At 47.5% G+C, this 18,979-nt stretch overlaps 1 protein-coding gene across 1 annotated transcript in view; it reads left to right on the forward strand.

The window, feature by feature from the left end:
• The window catches only part of TGM6 (transglutaminase 6), a 63,572-nt gene extending 56,634 nt beyond the window's left edge, over window positions 1–6,938 (forward strand). The window contains exons 11-13 of the mRNA XM_075527966.1: window positions 2,590–2,744; window positions 3,018–3,151; window positions 6,785–6,938. Coding sequence (XP_075384081.1) covers window positions 2,590–2,744; window positions 3,018–3,151; window positions 6,785–6,938 — 443 coding nt within the window. The remainder of the gene's footprint in view (window positions 1–2,589; window positions 2,745–3,017; window positions 3,152–6,784) is intronic.
• Window positions 6,939–18,979: the final 12,041 nt, after the last annotated feature.

The raw sequence follows: 18,979 nt of genomic DNA on the forward strand, positions 1-18,979 counted from the left end.
TCTGGAAGGTGAGTGATACTGATGCTGCTCCTCTCAAAACCCCACTTTGAGAATCACTGCTCTACTAGCATAAATTGTAGCAAGGAGTCAATGATCAAACATACGTATAACATATGTTTCTATGCCTTAGTGCACATTTGAGGAGCCCTGCTGACATACTGGTTATGCAGTGGGCTGCTAAAGGCGAGGTCAGCAATTCAAAACCACCAGCTGCCACTTGGGAGAAAGATGAGGCTTTCTACTCCCATAAAGAGTTAAGAGTTACAGGATCCACAGTAGCCTGTGTGATCATGAGATGTCTATGGGACAAGGTATCAGGCATCTAAGACCCAGAACAAAATCACACCAAGGTGAATGGGGGTTGGCGGTGAGGAGTGGAGACCCAAAGCCCATCTATAGACAATTGGACTTCCCCTCACAGAAGGGTTACAGGGAAGAGATGAGCCAGTCAGGGTGCAGAATAGCAATGGTGAAACATACAACTTTCCTCTAGTTCTTTAATGCTTCCTCACTGCCGCCCCCACTGCCCCACTCTCATGACTTCAATTCTACCTTACAAATCGGATTAGACCAGAACATGCTCACTGCCACAGATAAGAGCCTGGAACACAGGGAATCCAGGACAGATAAGTCCCTCAGGGCCAACAATGAGAATAGAGATACCAGGAGGATTAGGGAAGGGTGGGGGGAGAAGGGGAGAATTGATCACAAGGATCAATCTATAACCCCCTCCCAGGGGGGTGAACAACAGAAAAGTGGGTGAGGGGTGATGGAGGACAATTTAAGATATGAAAATAATAATCTATAACTTATCAAGGGTTCATGAGTGAGGGGGGGCAGGAAGGAGGAAAATGAGGAGCTGATACCAAGGGCTCAAGAAGAAAGAAAATGCTTTGAAAATGATGATGGCAACATATGTACAAATGTGCCTGACACAATGGATGTATGGATTGTGATAGATGTAAGAGTCCCCTATAAAAGTATTTAATTAAAAAAAAAAAGGTTATAGGCTCAGAAACCCACAGCGCAGTTCTGTCCTGCCCTACAGGGTCACTGTGAGCTGGACTCTACTCGATGGCGGTGAGGGAGGGAACATTTACTACCGATGATTGCATTGTTAATATTTTTATAAAGTTAACTTTTAAACCCTCAGTAAAAGTTAGCTCTATAATGATTAATTGTTGCTGTTGATGTTAAAATTCTCCCAGCGATGGACTTAGAGAGCCCAGAAACAGGCAGAGCTTTAACACATGGGTCACCCCACGAGCATTCAGAAAGCGCTTGTTATGTACAAAGCCCTGTTACAGAGAAGGTGCCCCAAGTCGTTGCCCTTTAAGAACCTCGGTCATGGGTTGCAAGCTCAGATGGCTTGAGAGGCAGAAAGGAAGTTGTGGTGGGAGCACAGTAGGGAATGGTAGGGCCTGTGGAAAACAGGTGGGACACATTGCACCTCAAGGTACTTAAGAAAATATAGGGGCTAACTTACACATACATACGCAACACACTTGGAAAAATAGTGGAATTTTCCCACTAACTTTTGCAAGCTTTGCCCCCCCACCCCGTGTGTGTGTGTGTGTGTGGAGAGAGAGAGAGAGAGAGAGAGAGAGAGAGAGAGAGAGAGAGAGAGAGAGAGAGAGAGAGAGAGAGAGAGAGAGAGAGAGAGAGAGAGAACGAGAACGAACGAACCTGGGGTAGTGACCGGTGGTCACAAGAATACATCAGCGAGGTGCTTGTGATTAGAGGGAAAAGGGAAGGAGGGAGAGAAGGCCAAGACCGTGGAGCTCAGAGTGCAGGAGGCATGAGATCATCAGGTGTGGGAACCAAAAAGGACCCTCCATAGCTGGTGGGGGTGACAAGTACCGCACTGCATAGCAGGACTCATTGGGAGAAGCTAAGTAGAAGTTGACCTCCTCACTGGATCAGGAGCTTGAGGCAGGCCTTGGCCTCCCTCTTCACTGTGCCTAGCACATAGTAGGTTCTAAACGAGTGACCTCTTGAGGTGGTAAATGATGGCGCTGCCTCAAATCATTAGGGAAAGTTTAGCTATGTCTCAGGGAATTTTTCTGCTATCAAAGTACCTGACTGGTGGGGATGTATCCCCTCCATCTTGATTCCTTGATTGATTTGCTTATGTGATTTTGGAACCAAAAAAATATCCTCTCCAAGCCTCAGGCTTCTCCATGTGTGAACTGAGGATTGTAGTGCCTCTCTCACGATGGTTGCAAGGACCAGAGATGAGATGGCTATTGGTTGGGAGTTCCCCTCCTTCTCTGGGGTACCAATGAAGACTACTGGTCTCTTTCTTTCATTTGCTCACTCTTCTATCCATCCACCCATCCATCCATCCATGTACCCACCCACTCATTCATTTACTCACCTACTCGGTTTGGACTTGTTCACTCATGCGCTCCTTCCTTCTCTCACCGCCCCGTCACACGTTTGCCTTCACTCATTCATTCACTCGTGTATCCATCCATTCCTTCCTTCATCCACTTGCAGTCACTCATTTTTCCTTCAGTCATCCACTCCCTCCCTCAGATTGTTTTTTTCCTTGATCATGCAAACTGCTGCCTCTGCTGTCTCTTCCAGAGACAAAGATCCCCATCACAATAGCTTACTCTCAGTATAAGGAAGACCTGACGGAGGACAAGAAGATCCTGTTGGCGGCCATGTGCCTTGTCACCAAAGGAGAGAAGCTCCTGGTGGAGAAAGACATCACTCTGGAGGATTTCATCACGATCAAGGTGACTCCTACCCTCGTGCCCCAACCTGCTCCCAGCAGCCCTCTTCAGGGCGAAGGAGGTCCTAGAAGCTGGGGCCAGGCGCTTCTCACTCCAGCCTCAGTTCTCAAGGGTGGGAGGAGTCCTATGAAGGCAGGGGCTTGGTCATGATGATGAACATAGGGGTAGGTGGAGGTAAGGCGCAAATGTCCCCATTTTCTGAGCCGGTGAGGACCACAGGTTCCCTGAGAGTGCAATGTGAGGGAAGAGGGTGACTCATGGGTATTGCCCCTGCAGGTGCTGGGCCCCGCTGTGGTTGGGGTGGCCGTTGTGGTGGAAGTGATGGTGGTCAACCCCCTCTTGGAGAGAGTGAAGGACTGTGTGCTGATGGTGGAGGGCAGTGGCCTGCTCCAGGGACAGCTCAGCATTGAGTAAGTACCTTCCTTCCTTCCTTCCTTCCTTCCTTCCTTCTTCCTTCCTTCTTTCCTTCCTTCCTTCCTCCTTCCTTCCTTCTTTCCTTCCTTCCTTCTTTCCTTCCTTCCTTCTTTCCTTCCTTCTTTCCTTCCTTCCTTCCTTCTTTCCTTCCTTCCTTCCTTCTTTCCTTCCTTCTTTCCTTCCTTCTTTCCTTCCTTCCTTCCTTCCTTCCTCCTTCCTTCATGGGATGGGCCAGAGAGAAGCTGCCAGGGTGGAGGAGTAGAAGGAGGCTTCTAGACCCCAGGAGCCAGCTTCCCACACGCATCCGCCCCCATTCGTGTGTTCATGATCTCATTCAATCACTCTCTAAATCACAGAACTGATCACATCTATTTACTTATGCATCCCCTCAGTCTCTCCCATTTGCTCACTCTTCCAGCCATCCATCCATCCATCCGCTGATTTACTCATGTATCCACTTACTCATTCATCTACTCGTCTACTCAGTTTGGACGTGTTCATTCATCAATTCCGTCCTCTCACCATTCCTCCACACGTTACTCCTTCACTCAGGCATCCGTGTGTATCTATCTATTCCTTCCTTTATTCACTTTCAATCATTCATTTTTCTTTCATTCATTCACTCACTCAGATTGTTCTTGGTCATACTAACCCTACTCTGGGCCACCGTCAGTTGCTGAGAATGCCAAGGTGAACCAGACAGAGTCTGCTGGAGAAGGGCTCTGACAGGCCCATCAAATGAGAATAGTACAGATTCAATAAACAGAAGGATGGGCTCAGACCTTGGGTTGGATGGAGTGACCTCAGTGAGGAGGGAAATCTTTTATATTATTATTAAATACTTTTATTGGGGCTCTTACATCTCTTATCACAATCCATACATTCACCCATTGTGTCAAGTACATTTGTACATATGTTGCCATCATCATTTTCAAAGCATTTTCTTTCTACTTGAGCCCTTGGTATCAGCTCCTCATCCCCCGCCCTCTTCCTCCCTCATGAGCCCTTGGTATCAGCTCCTCATTCCCCCCCTCTTCCTCCCTCATGAGCCCTTGGTATCAGCTCCTCATCCCCCCCTCTTCCTCCCCCATGAGCCCTTAGTATCAGCTCCTCATTCCCCCCCCCCTCTTCCTACCTCATGAGCCCTTGGTATCAGCTCCTCATTCCCCCCCCTCTTCCTCCCTCATGAGCCCTTGGTATCAGCTCCTCATCCCCCCTCTTCCTCCCCCATGAGCCCTTGGTATCAGCTTCTCATCCCCCCTCCCCCCTCCCCCATGAGCCCTTGGTATCAGCTCCTCATCTCCCCTCTTCCTCCCCCATGAGCCCTTGGTATCAGCTCCTCATCCCCCCTCCCCCCTCCCCCATGAGCCCTTGGTATCAGCTCCTCATCCCCCCTCCCCCCTCCCCCATGAGCCCTTGGTATCAGCTCCTCATCCCCCCCCCTCTTCCTCCCCCATGAGCCCTTGGTATCAGCTTCTCATCCCCCCCTTTTCCTCCCCCATGAGCCCTTAGTACCAGCTCCTCATCCCCCCCTCTTCCTCATGAGCCCTTGGTATCAGCTCCTCATCCCCCCCTCTTCCTCCCCCATGAGCCCTTGGTACCAGCTCCTCATCCCCCCTCCCCCATGAGCCCTTGGTACCAGCTCCTCATCCCCCCTTCCCCCCTCCCCCATGAGCCCTTGGTATCAGCTCCTCATCCCCCCTCTCCCCTCCCCCATGAGCCCTTGCTAAGTTATAGAGTATTATTATCATGATTATTATTATTATCATATCTTACATCGTCCTCCGTCAGCTTTCACCCACTTTTCTGTTCTCCGTTCCCCTGGGAGGGGGTTATATATTTATTGACTCTTGTGATTGATTCTCCATTTCTCCCCCCACCTTCCCCTTACCCTCCTGGTATCTCTATTGTCATTGTTGGCCCTGAGGGGCTTATCTATCCTGGATTCCCTGTGTTTGGGCTCTTATCTGTAGCCATGTACATGCTCTGGACTAATCTGATTTGTAAGGTAGAATTGAGGTCATGAGAGTGGGGGAAGCAATAAAGAACTAGAGAAAAGTTGTGTGTTTCATCGTTGGTATACTGCACCCTGACTGGCTCATCTCTTCCCGGTGACCCCTCTGTGAGGGGATGTCCAGTTGTCTACAGATGGCTTTGGGTCTCCTTTCCCCGTCTCCCCCGCATTCATATGATTTTCTTCTGGGTCTTAGATGCAATACCTTAACCCATTGACATCTCATGATCACACAGGCTGGTGTGCTTCTTTCATGTGGGCTTTATTGCTTCTCAGCTAGATGGCCACTTGTTTATCTTCAAGCTTTGAAGACCCCAGAGACTTTTTTTATTAAATACTTTTATTGGGAGTGGCGCTTTATCTTTTGATAACCGGACATGACCAGCTTTCTTCACTACATTTGCATATGCACCCATTTTGTCTTTAGTGATATCAGGGAGGTGAGCATCATAGAATGCCAGATTATTAGAACAAAGTATTCTTTTGTTGAGGGAGTACTTAAATAGAGGTCTAATGTCCAACTGCTACCTTAATTCTTAGCATATAGATATAAGTACATAGATCTATTTCCCTCTTATTATATATAAATATATTTACATACATACATGCCTGTATTTAGACTTCTATAAATGTCCTTTGCCTCCTGGTTCTTTCCTCTATTTCCTTTTACCTTCCTCTTGTCCCACCATCATGTTTGGCCTTCATTCAGGTTTAGTAATTCCTCGCTGCTATATTGCCCTTGATTAAGCCCTATTAGGCATCCTACACCCTTCTCTCCATTGATTTTAGTTCACTCACAGTTCCCTTGTCCCTGGGTTGGTTGCCACCCCCTTCCTTCCTCCCATCTCCCCTTCTCCCATTTCTCCCTGGGACCGTTGGTTCTGTTGTTTTCATCTCGGAATTATTTATCCCACTTATCTTAGCTAGATGGACATGCAGAGTCATTAGTAAGCACAAAAACCAGGCAATGCCAAACAAACCAACAAAGGAAGACAAAACCAACAAGACAATATCAACAAGGACAAAAAAGGAAAAGCCTATCAATAGCTCCAGGTCTGTCTTTTGACCTTTAGCAGTGTTTTCCAGTTGATGGGGTGACACACTCTGTCTCCAAAGTCTATTTTGATATTCCCCGGGGATTTCATCCCTTTGCTCCACTTGCTGCTCTGTTGCACACCCTTGGTGTTTCACCCCAGTGTGAAGGGGTCACATTTGGCACAATTCCCACACTGTGTCTCCAGTGTTGTCCCCCGCAGCACTATGGTTCAGTGAGAGACATCGTGTCTCATGGAGGGGCCAGCCCTGTGGTCCTCTCTGTGCATTGTCTGCTCTGAGCAGGAATATTGTCCTTGGGGCTTGGTGGCCCAGGATATGTTCCCTTCACTCTCCATCGAGGAAGGAAATCTTAAGGTATATTCAGGGTATGGGGATGAGACTAGCCTGGTGGGGTGGGAGGAGTGGGAAATGGAGGAAGGAAAGATTCATTTGGAAGCAGGGTATCCAGGTTTGAATGTCAAACCAAGAGGTATGAACTTGAGATTGTGGGAGGCCTGGCCTGCAGGCCAACCAGGAGAGCAGACTAATAGTCTCCTCTTTCCTTGTCCCTTTTCCCCAGTGTGCCCAGTCTGGAGCCTCAGGAGAAGGCCTGGGTCCAGTTCCACATTACCCCCTCCAGGAGTGGCCCGAGGCAGCTGCAGGTGGACCTTGTCAGCCCCCACTTCCCAGACATCAAAGGCTTCGTGATCATTCACGTGGCCGAAGCCAAGTGATGGAACAGAATGAGGAGGAGATGGCGTCTGCCTACCTTTGTTTCTACCACACGACAGCCAGGAGTCTTGGGGTTCAGGCCTGCTTCAACCTCAGCCTCCATTGGTGAATGTGGCAAGTTCCTTTCCCTTCTGAGCCTCAGTGTTCCCATCTGTAAAACGAGGTGCTGGGCTCAGGAAACCTTAGACTTTCTGTCAACTCTGGATGATGTAAGTACCATGGGAGCCTCTGCCCCCCGTCATCTCTTCATTCTTGCTGCTGGGAGGCTGGCGGAACCCAGCCACCTTTGGCTGACCTACCCCGGTCAACTTACTCTTCCCCTGGCCGATCACCCAGACTCCTCGCTTCTCTCTTTGCTCTTCAAATTCCCCAACCACATCCCGACCCAAGAAGCTTTTCCCAAGCCCTTAGAGAGAACCTTTAGTTGTGAGAGCCGAAGCCTTAATAGCCCCACCACTTCCGTTCTCCAGTACGGAAGAGCTGCAGCCCAAGGTTATACCACAAGTGAGAGGCAGAGTTGGGCCATCTACTCCATGTCAGTTTGACACCAAAGTCACGTTCCTGCAAGTAATTCGGTGTAAAGCAATTGGGCGATTTTCTCATCTTGAAGAGGCAGGCCCAAGGCCAAGAGACTGCTTGCTGCTGCCTGGAAAAAGCTGAAGATGAACAGGGGCCACCAGACCCAGATTCCAGTCCCCCAGAAGCTGCAACCCCAAATCTGACCTCATTCTGCTCACAGAGATCTCACCCAGCCAGCCCAGCTCTGCCCACTGGCCCTTTATGCCTTTGAAGTTTATATGGGGTCAACTCTGCAAGACATCCTCAACAGCACAAGCCTTTCATGTCAAAGTGGAGCAAGGACCACTGGGACAAAGGCCAAAGAAAGGCCACCAGGCCCTGCAGACAACTGCATTTAGAATTCAACTCCCAACATTTCCCAGGCAGCCAAAGGCATTATAATTAGCCATGTGATTTAAATTATGGAAACGGCAACCCAACAGGCTCATCTGCAGATCGCGTCTGGAGTAGCTCTTGCAAGAAGAGGGTCAGGTAAACACTCGGGAGACCCTCACAACTAAGCTCCCTGCCATCGAGTCAGTCCTAGCTCAGTGAGATGCTGTCAGGCAGAGTGGAGCTGCCCCTGTGGGGGGGTCTGTGATTGCCGATCCTTACGGGAGCAGAGAGCCTCGTCCTTCACCCTAGTGGCAGCTGGTGGATCGGGATCACTAACCAGGAGGCTAGCGGCCTCACCAGGGCAGTGCAAATGGTCAGTGTGCTCTACATCTGACTGAAAGTCCTTACAGAGGCTCCTCGGGTGACCTACTTGCAAAATCTCAGTCACCGAAATCCCTTTGAAGTACAGTTCTACTCTGATCCCTAGGAGGTTGCCTTAAGGAGGAGTCAACTCAACATTAACTGGCTTGGTGAACACACACGGTGTTTGGTGGAGGCGCCTGTGCCCAAGACTAAGGGACTAGTATCCACCAGGAAGGCATCTCTCTAGGGGCTCACACAACTTGGGGCTCACTCAACAGGATTGAGCTCCCAGGGGTGGACTTGGAAAACCCAGGCTCATGTAGCAAGTCATGACCTTGGCCTGCTTTGGATGGCCCTCTCTAAGGGGCAGCTGGAGGCCTGAGCAGATAGTCACTTCCTCAGAATCGTGCGGTAGAAAGGGACGTTGGAGAGAACCTGGTCTCCTGGTGTGAGTGGGGGGCACTGAGGGGATCAGGGTTGCCTGTGGGTGGCTGAGCTTCCACACAGCTCTTTTGTATTGGGTCCTCATAGTTGAGTTCAGGTACTACTTTAATGGAACAAAAGTGACCCCAGAGATTATTCCAACCATGTTGAAAGCAGAGGGCTCCTCAGCAGCCAATGGTTGGGGATGGACGAGGTAGGGGCATGGAGAGACTCAAAGACCAAAGGGTCATTTTGGAAACTGCTAAGACCAATGTGCAAGTGGGGATTGCCTTTCAGGTGGAGAGCGACAGCCTGGCGATGTCCTAAAAGGGAAAGGGCAGAACAGGTGAATCCAGGACCAAAACAAGTCATCATTAGGGTTGGCTGGTTGAGGAAACCTGACGGGACTTTACTTGCGGCTCAGGTATCTTACTGCTTCCATTCGGGCTCCCCTTGTCTCTTCAACTCCATCTGAACCTTAACAGGGTTTCTTGACACCATCAAGCAGGGATAGGAATTGGCAAACTTTGCTCAGTAAAGGGTCAGATTGTAAATGTTTCAGGCTTTGTGGGCTACCGAGTGTCTGTTGCAGCCACTGGGTCTGTTCTTGTGGCATGAAAGCAACTGTAGGTAATAAAAAGAAACCGCCTGGCTACATGGTGATGAGGGGCTCTGGTGAGGCCAGGGTAAAGCCCTCTGTGGCTAATCAAGAGGTCAGTGGGTACAACCCACCAGCTAGCTGCTCTGTGGGAGAAAAGACCAGACAATCTGCTTCCATTAAGTTTGCAACCTAGGCATCCCAGTGGGGCAATTCGACTGTCCTACAGGGTCACCATGAGTTGGAAGTGATTCAGCAGGGCATAGCAAAAACGGATAGCAATAAAACTTTCTTTATAACTTCCATATCATTGTGTGCTCACCTCCCTGATACGATCGCTGAAGACAAATGGGTGCATAAGCAAGTGAGGCAAAGAAAGCTGATGGTGCCCAGCTATCAAAAGATACAGCGTCTGGGGTCTTAAAGGCTTGAAGGTAAACAAGAGGCCATCTAGCTCACAAGCAACAAAGCCCACATGGAAGAAGCACACCAGCCTGTGTGCTCATGAGGTGTCGAAGGAATCAGGTATCAGGCTTCAAAGAACAAAAATTCATATAGTGAATGGGGGGTGTGTGGAGTGGAGACCCAAAGGCCACTGGACATCCCCTTACAGAAGGGTCTCGGGGAGGAGACGAGCCAGTCAGGGTGCGATGTAACAATGAAGAAACATACACTTTTCCTCTAGTTCCTATAGCTTCCTCCTCCCCCACTATCATGATCCAAATCCTACCTTGCAAGTCTGGCTAGACCAGAGGATGTACACTGGTGCAGATGGGAAGTGGAAACACAGGGAATCCAGGGCAGATGATCCCCTCAGGACCAGGGGTGTGGGTGGCAATAGTGGGAGGGATGAGGGGGGTGGATTGTAAAGGGGGAAACGATTACAAGGATCTACATGTGACCTCCTCCCCTCTCCCTGGGGGACGGACAACAGAAAAGTGGGTGAAGGGAGACATCAGACAGGGCAAGATATGACAAAATAATTTCTTAATTATCAAGAGTTCATGAGAGAGGGGAAGGGGGGAGGGAGTGCAAAAAATGAGGAGCTAATGCCTGGGGTTTAAGTGGAGAGCAAATGTTTTGAGACTGATGAGGGCAATGAATGTACACATGTGCTTGACATAATTGATGTATGTATGTATTGTGATAAGAGTTGTAAGAGCCCCTAATAAAATGATTTCAAAAATAAAATACAAAGAAACAACCAACCCTTTCTTTATTAAACTAGCCAGCAGAGCAGACTAGGCCCACAAGGGGTGGTTTACTGGTGCTGCTGTAGAAAGATGTGTTGACTCAGCTGTTTGTTCCAGGACTGAGCTCTGACACCGGAGGGCTCCCTGTCCCAGCTGAGGATTAAGCCCAAACCTAGGCAAAGGCCAAGTGCTGAGCAGACTCCACACCAGAACTGAAACAAGGTTGGATTTTAGCCCTGGTCTCAGGCAGTGCTAAGACATGGAGCCATGACTGATGAGGCTGGGTCCTGACCGTGAGGCCAGACTTAGCTGTGACTATCAGCCTTAGCCCCTACCACAGCTAAATCCTGATTTAATCTTGGCCCTGGACTGAGATCTGACCCTGAACTGAGCAGTGATCCAGCCCCAGATAACCTGAAGCCAGCCCAACCCAAGCTGAGCCTTTTCTCCAGTCTACCTCCGACCTTAAACTGTGCTCTTACTCCTGATGAAACCCTGACTCCAGACTGAGCCCTGCTCCTGACCTGACAGCCCTAATCCCAGACTGAGCGCAGACCCCACACTGAATGCTGATCCGGTCTCAAACTGAGCCCTGACCTCAATCAGACCCCAGCCATGTCAGGCTTTAGGCCTGGACCCCGGACCTCTCTTCCCTGTCAGAATTTCTCAAGTTGGGCCCCGTGCACCCCTCTGATAGTCTAGATGTCATGGACCAGGGGTCTCCGTTCACCTTGCTTTCCCCTTGAGTCACTGTGGCAGGAGCATTGAAGTGTGGCGAGCCTCCAGGTCCTCCTGACTCCTCCATGCTGTGACCATTCACGTGCATGACCTGGTCCTCAGGGAGGAAGTACGTCTCCCATTACCAGGCTGTGTTTTCCCTCTTAGTAGACATTTGTCAGAAGCAAAACGAACCCTGCCATGTTCTCGCCAGCAGAACAGGAGCCAGTCTATGGTGGGCATAGAAAAGAACAATCCTTTCTAAGGGGTCTCTTAATCTCCATCAAGGTGCGCATCACCCCGGTGGGCCCAGACCCCCCAGTCCCCCATCTTTCTCAGTTGCAGCTCTCCCAAGCTGAGTTTTCCAGGCAGCTGATTCTGAGCTGGAGTGTAGGACAGACAAGCTCACTACCCTCCTGGGGAGGGGATTGCCATCTAGTTTGTGGAGGGAGAGATACATGATCCCAAACTTTTCTGAATACCTGATGTGGCGGTCACCTAATCTGGTGTCAATTTAAGGATTAACAGTGTAGGGGTGGAGTCTAGGCTAGCAATCTGGAGATAGCCAATGAGACAGGCTTCTGTGTGGGCATGGCCTTCCCCTAAGAATTCTGGGAAATCTGGTACTTCCTCCTTGGAGGCAGATACCTCTCTCTCTCTGTCTCTCTGTTACTCCCTGGGAGACATTGCAGAAGACAAGCCACATGGACCCAACCAGACTTCTGAAGCTGGAGAAGCCACAGAGAGACCCCTGCCAGCACTGAGATGCTTACAGCACTACTGGACCCAAAGACTTTCTACCCACTGGCCTGTAATCTTCCTGCTTTCAGTGTCATTGCATGTGTTGCGTGAATCTGAAGAGGGCTTTCTAGAGTGGTATCGGACATATAGGCTAATATTGGACTTATGGCCTTGGACTGTACTGGGCTGGTATGTTTTCTCAATGTTCAATTCTTATGTATATAAATATCTTTCTTATACACATGTGTGTCCATGGATTTGTCTCTCTAGTCTATCCAGACTAACATATCTAAAATGAGGAATCTATTTCCACCAGTAAACAAATTCATGAATAAATAAGCCAATTAAATTGAGTGAGAAGTACCAAGAAATAAAACTGACAGGCACCTCTTGTCCCCACTAGTGGAGAAGCACTCCCTTAAACGAGGCATCGCCGACAGCCTCTCTGAAGGAGTGGCATTGGCGCTGAAATGTGAGTGACCATGAAAGTGATAAAAACAAAATGTGTGTGCTTGTTGTTTCAGGTGCTTTACATAAGATGGTAAGTGGAACAGATGGCTACAAAAAAAAAAAAAAAACTCCGTGAAAAATATCAAAAGGTTCCCAAATTGAATGTGGTAGGGTCTGTACAACTCTTAATGTGATTGAATGATCGGATTGTACAGCATGTGATGTATGTGCCAATAAAATGATCCTTTAAAAATATCTCAACGTGTGAAGCAGTTGTTGGTCGACCTCACTCCCCGCTGGACCCCGGCGCTCCTGAGGCGGTGTTCCCATCTTGTCGCCCTTCCCTGCAGAATTCTGCGCTGCAATTTGCACCACGTCACGGGGCAGCTTTCACATCTCGAGGGACTCACGTCGTGGTCCTTGAAATGTCCTTATAGCTTAGGGCTGTACACTAGATGGGGTGAGGTCTCCCAATAAATTCTCCCGGACAGCACTCGCGACCTTCCGAGAACGAGCAGGTGCCCGGGACGGGAATAAATTCCTCCTTGCAGCTTCCCTGACCCTTTCCTCGCCAATACAGCTTTCGATTTTCTTACACCGTATTCATATGCAGTGCTGTGCGCATTCTGTGTCCCTTTAGAAAAATCGATCCAGACTATCCCTCTGGCGCCCCCCAAATCCATCGCCATAACCTTCGGCGCTGACCTCTCTGCCAGGAGTTAGCAAGCACTGAAAACTGGGGGGCAGGGCCATGAAGTCAAGTCCATGCATTTGCTCATTCCCCAAGGGAGCAAGGGTTGCCGGGGAATTATTAGAAAATTGGAACTTATCCGTTCCACGGTCCTGACTTTCCTCCTTCAGACCTCTTTTGGTCCCTGAAACTCAAAGAACAATTGGAGTTCAAATTAAAAAAATAAAAACACTGCCACAGAGTAAATGCCACTCACAGTGACCCTGTAGTCCTGCCCCTGTGAGTGTCTGAGAAGGTAAATCTCGAGGGGAGTAACTCCCCTCTTGCTCCCCCAGAGTGGCGCTGGCTTCCCTGTTGCCCTGGCAGTGAGCAGCCCCGAGCTAACCACCATGTGCCAGGGCTCCTGCAGTTGGGGGTAGAGGGTGCAGACCAAATGCAGGCCATGCCAAGAACGCCGGCTCATATTCTGATGTTTCTCTTTCACAGAGGTTCCTATGAGTTTGTAGCAAGACTTTTACTTACCGGGGGGGGGGGGGGGGGGGGGGGGAAGAGGACCTGATGCAAGGGGCTTAAGTGGAGAGCAAATGCCTTGAGAATGATTGGGGCAGGGAATGTATGGATGTGCTTTATACAATTGATGTATGTATATGTATGGATTGTGGTAAGAGTTGTTTGAGTCCCTAATAAAATGTAAAAGAAGAAAAGAGAAAAAAATAATTAGGGCAAAGACTGTACAGATGTGCTTTATACAATTGATGTATGTATATGTATGAACTGTGAAAAGAATTGTATCAGCCCCAATAAATTGTTAAAATTAAAAAAAAAGACTTTTACTTACCATTGTACGAAGGATAAAGTTGCTGTGAGCATTCTTGCACAGGCTCTCTGTAAAAATATGTCAGCTTTTCTATTTATAAATTTGTAGGAGTACAGTGGATGGGTCATCGGGTTTACATGTGTTCAGCTTTATAAACCAACTTCCTCCAATCCCTATTCCTATATAGGTCTTGTAGGAAGATCAGAACGACAGAAAAATGAGGGAGAAAAAATAACTCAGAATCCCCCACACCTGTGTTTACCGACAGAGTAATACTGCCACCTACTGGATTGTTAGATTACTTTCACATTTTCACCGTTGGCATTTTTTTAATACCATTTTTAAACTAGGTAATACACCACGAGGTTCAATATTTATAAGGTTTAGATTGTACTCATTGGAAACTCTCCCTTTTTGCCAGTGGGCATAAATAAAGTGTTTTTATAATACAATCAAAATACATATGAGGGGGCTTCAAAACATTTATGAAAAAGTTGAATTAAAAGGTAACAATTTGTCTACAAATTTTAAAACAATTTTTAAAATTCTAAAGATTTTGACATAATGTACTTACCATACAATTTAATGTTTTAGATATCTTAAAGAGAATTGTGCAATCACCACCACAGTCAATTTTAGAACATCTTCTTCATTCTTTTTTTTCCCCCAATCACTCTTATTGGGGGCTCATACAACTCTATCACAGTCCAAACATCCATCCGTGTGTGTCCAGCACATTTGTACATTTGTTGCCCTCAGCATCTCAAAACACTTGCTTTCTACTTGAGCCCTTGGTATCAGCTCATTTTTCCCCTTCCCCCGCCTCCCCACTCCCTCATGAACCCTTGATAATTTATAAATTATTATTATTTTGTTATATCTTATACTGTCTGACATCTCCTTTCACACACTCTTCTGTTGTCTGTCCCCCAGGGAGGGGGTTACATGTAGATCCTTCTAATCGGTTCCCCCTTTCCACCCCACCCTCCCATCACCTTCCCTTTATCGCCACTGTCACCACTGGTCCTGAAGGATCCCTTTTACATTTGTTCCTTTGGAAGTAACAATCTTCCCTATAAGCAATGAAACCGGCCACTCCTTGCCGACAGCTTTCCAGAGAAACGTTATGCGGATCATTGCCCAAAGTTGTAGAGTCTACGGTCAACGTTGATATGAGGTGAGGGTTGATTTCTCACATGTCCACGCTGCCCGAGCTTCTGCAGCAGCCCATCCCCTCTGACTTCACAATTACTCTTCCTCCCTCATGACTCCCCTCCTGCCGTGGGTGCCCTGCTCACTGTAAAAGCTCACAGAATTCACACAAGGTCAAGGGCATGGCTTCACACAGTTTAGGGGGCTGGTAGGTCCTCAAACTATGAGTCAGTGATCAGTCTGGAGACTATGAATTCAAATCAGCTAATGAATGCTAACAACCAATTGCTGTCTCCGCAGGCTGTAAAACCCACCTCCCTGCCATCAAGACCATTCCTGCTCTGGGAACTCTCCAGGACAGGGCGGAACTGCCTCTGAGCATTTCTGAGACTGTAGCTCCTTCCAGGAGTTGAAAGCCTCATCTTTCTCCCGAGGAGTGGCAGGTGGTATCAAACCACTAATCTTGAAGTTAGCACCCAACTCGCTATGGCACCAGAGCTCCTTCAGCAAGCTCTAGAACAGAGGTTCTCAACCTGTGGGTCTCGAACCCTTTAGGGGGTCAAATGACCCTCTCACAGGGGTCGCTCAATTCATAGCAGTAGCAAAATGACAGTGATGAAGTAGCAACGAAAATAATTTTGTGGTTGGGGGTCACCACCACATGAGGAACTGTATTAAAGGGCCACGGCATTAAGAAGGTTGAGAACCACTGCTCTAGAAGTTGCCGAATCAACTTGGCTCAAGAGCCAGAGGTCAGATGATGGTGATCCAGATGCCAGATCCAGAGTGAGAGAGAGAGCTACGCTGACACATCCATGCATATTGGATGGAGACCACACCCTCAAGGAGGGGCCTTCCTTGACCGAGGCAAGGCAGGGTGTGAAGGGTGGTGCCTGGTAAAGATACGTCCCATCGTAACCAGCCTCATTAATATGATGGACAGCTGCTTCCAAATGGCACCATAGCCACGGGCACAGAGGCAGGATTTACAACACATTACACCACGGAGGACTGCGGGGAGAATGGAAGGCTCCCCGGCGGTGTCGTGGTGACATGTTAGGCAGCAGTCCACATGGTCGGCAGTTTGAAACCACCGGCAGCTCCTCGGGAGAAAGACTGAACTTTGTGCGCCTGTAAACAGTACAGTCTCGGAAACCCACAGCGAGCGGCTGTGAGTCAGCGCTGACTCGCTGGCAGTGCGGTTTGGTTTGCTTTTTGGAGGTTTTTTAGGGTTAGAAGGCCGTACTGAGTAACTCATTGCACGATATGCATCCACCTGGGTTTAGTAAGTGAGTTCTTCCTTTCTAGTTCCCATCTTTGAATCATGAATATTACTCCTAAGATTTTAGAAAGCCCAAAGAAAAAATATTTCTACCCAAAATAGTTATCGCTGCATGATTTTCAACAAGGAAACTCTGTGATATGTTGAACTCCCAAAATAAGAATGGCCAAGTTACATCACACCCACCAAATGTACATCCAGGAATGAAGACTTACGTAACGACATAAAGAGTATCTACCATAGAAGGTTTGTGTGTGTTTTTTAACCCTAGATGTCACCAGGGATCCCAGACGCGCAGTGGTGATGCATCAGCTACTGTCTGCGAGGTCACCAACCAGCTCGGACCACAGCTGCTCTGGTGGAGAAAGACGAGGCTTCCTACTTCCTTAACCCACAGGGACAGTTCTACCTTTTCCAGTAGAACTCCAGTGAGTTGGAACTGACGCCATGGGAGTGAGCTTGAGAGCTCACCAGAAGCTCCACGCACTGTGTCCCCCCCCCCTTGTGTTTAGGAATCACTGAATCAGTTCTAACGCAGTGACCTTGCACAGTAGAACCAAGCCCCGCCTGGCCACGCCCCATCACAACCATCGCGAGTCGGAGTCCAATGTCTCAGCCACTTTGTCAAGCCATGGCGCTGCTGGTCTGCATCGTTTCTGCCTACTCTCTACTTTACCACGCATAGTCCTTCTCCAGGGATCGGTCCCTCCTGAGAGTGCGTCTAAAGCACATCACAGTCATGTCATCTCCATGGGAATATTAAAAATAAAAAACAAGCAGACACCCTCAGGCAGAAGCATCAGACTGTGCTAAATAATCAGAGATTGTTAGCCACCCAGGACCTGCTTAATGAAGAAAACAGTAGAAAAGGCAGCAGCAAGGACACAGTAGGAAAGCTGTGGCCTTTTGTTACCGGAACACATTCCCCCTGGGCCGGGTCAGTACTACCTCGAAGCGGCAGCCTGCATGACCAGCATACAGCCTGGCCTTGGTTCTGAATGGAGCAGACCACTCCTCTGCAGGAGGACGTTTGGCCAAGCCTGTCATCTCGCTGACTAAAATACGACAGCAAATACGCTTGCAGTGCCCGTCCTAGCAGAGAAAGGAAGAGGAGACAGGTGCAGGGAGAACGGAAATCCTGTAATTGCCTGATGCGAGAGAGGACGCCGTGTCCCACCAACGGGACCACAGAGCCAGTCTGCAGACTAGAAGGGGCCTTGCCTGTTGTTACCAAGACAGGAAACTAACTTTTACAAAGTTAGTAAACCAACAGATTACTTAAAGGAAACCAAAAAAAAAAAAAAAGCCAGAAAACATTGAAGAAGGGAAAGAAGCTGATTTCCAAAGTGCCCATCTATGAATTCAAATGTCCTATTTTCACACATACACACACACACGGCACATAAATAGGAAAGGATAGCCCAGTCAGAGGAACAAAAAAAAGAACCAGATACCATTGCTTGAGAAAGTCAAAGCATTGAATATAATAAAGATTTTTTTTTTAAACTTTGAAACACAAAGGCCCAAAGAGAACGAGGACAACAACGTCTGAACCAAATGAGCCTGTTGACAGAAAGTACAACAGAGAACCACACTCTGAAACACAGATCCCACTGGAGCAGTTCACCAGCAAAGTTGAGCGAAAAGAAGAAAAAAATCAGCCAACTTGAAAGTAAGTTCATTGAAACAACTCAACATACAAAAGAGAAAGAAAAATGAGTAAATAAAAATGAACAAATCCCAGCAGACCAGCATATGCACTATGGAAGTCACAGACAGAGAATAAAGAATGAGACAGAAAATCTATATATAAAGAAATAATGAATGAAAACTCATATTTGATGAAAGACATGAATTTATACTTCTAATAAATCCATCAAATTCCAAGTAAGATAAACCCAAAGAAATCCACACCAAGACACATTATAATCAAAATGTTAAAAGGCAAACATAAACATAAAAAAGAGAAAATAAAATATTTAAAGTGATAGAAAAGGAAATTGTCACACACAAAGAATTCTCGATAAGATTAAGTGCCAATTTTTCTTCAGCAACCAGTGTCCAGATGGCAGTGGGGTGACATATTTAAAGTGTTGAAAGAAAGAAAAAAAAAACCCTGTCAACCAAGAATTATGTAGCTGTCAAAACTGATCTCCAAAATGAGGGTGAAATTAAAATATTTCCAGATAAGCAAAGCCAAGGGGATTTGTTACCATACAAACTGTCCTGCAAGAAATGTTAACAGGAAACTTTTAGGCTGAAATGAAAAGATACTAGAAAATATTATTGTAAATAAAACTACACGACTAAATATAAAAACTAGCATCATTCTATTTTTGGTTTGTAACTCTACCTAAACAAAATATAATTCTACCTCTAAAGTGAACCAGGGATCTATATTAACTTTTAGATCTATATTAACTTAATTTTAAGCCCTAATCTAAGAACAATTAGTTCTTATAATGTGGCCCTGCTCAGCACATGCCCTCATGAAGTGATCACTGATGACATGGGACTACAGCAGAGTATAATGAAAAAAATCAGATGATGCCTGGCTACCAGAAAGAATCGTGTCTGAAGTCTTAAAGACTTGTCTTAAAACAAGTAGACATCTAAGTGAGGTATAGCTAAGTACACCCTGAAGGAACACACCAGCCCCTGGGATCCTAAGATTGTATTTAATAAAATCCAAGATCAGAGACGAAAAACGTAAAGCTTATTA

Source organism: Tenrec ecaudatus, chromosome 12, assembly GCF_050624435.1.
Source record: "Tenrec ecaudatus isolate mTenEca1 chromosome 12, mTenEca1.hap1, whole genome shotgun sequence".
NCBI lineage: Eukaryota > Metazoa > Chordata > Mammalia > Afrosoricida > Tenrecidae > Tenrec > Tenrec ecaudatus.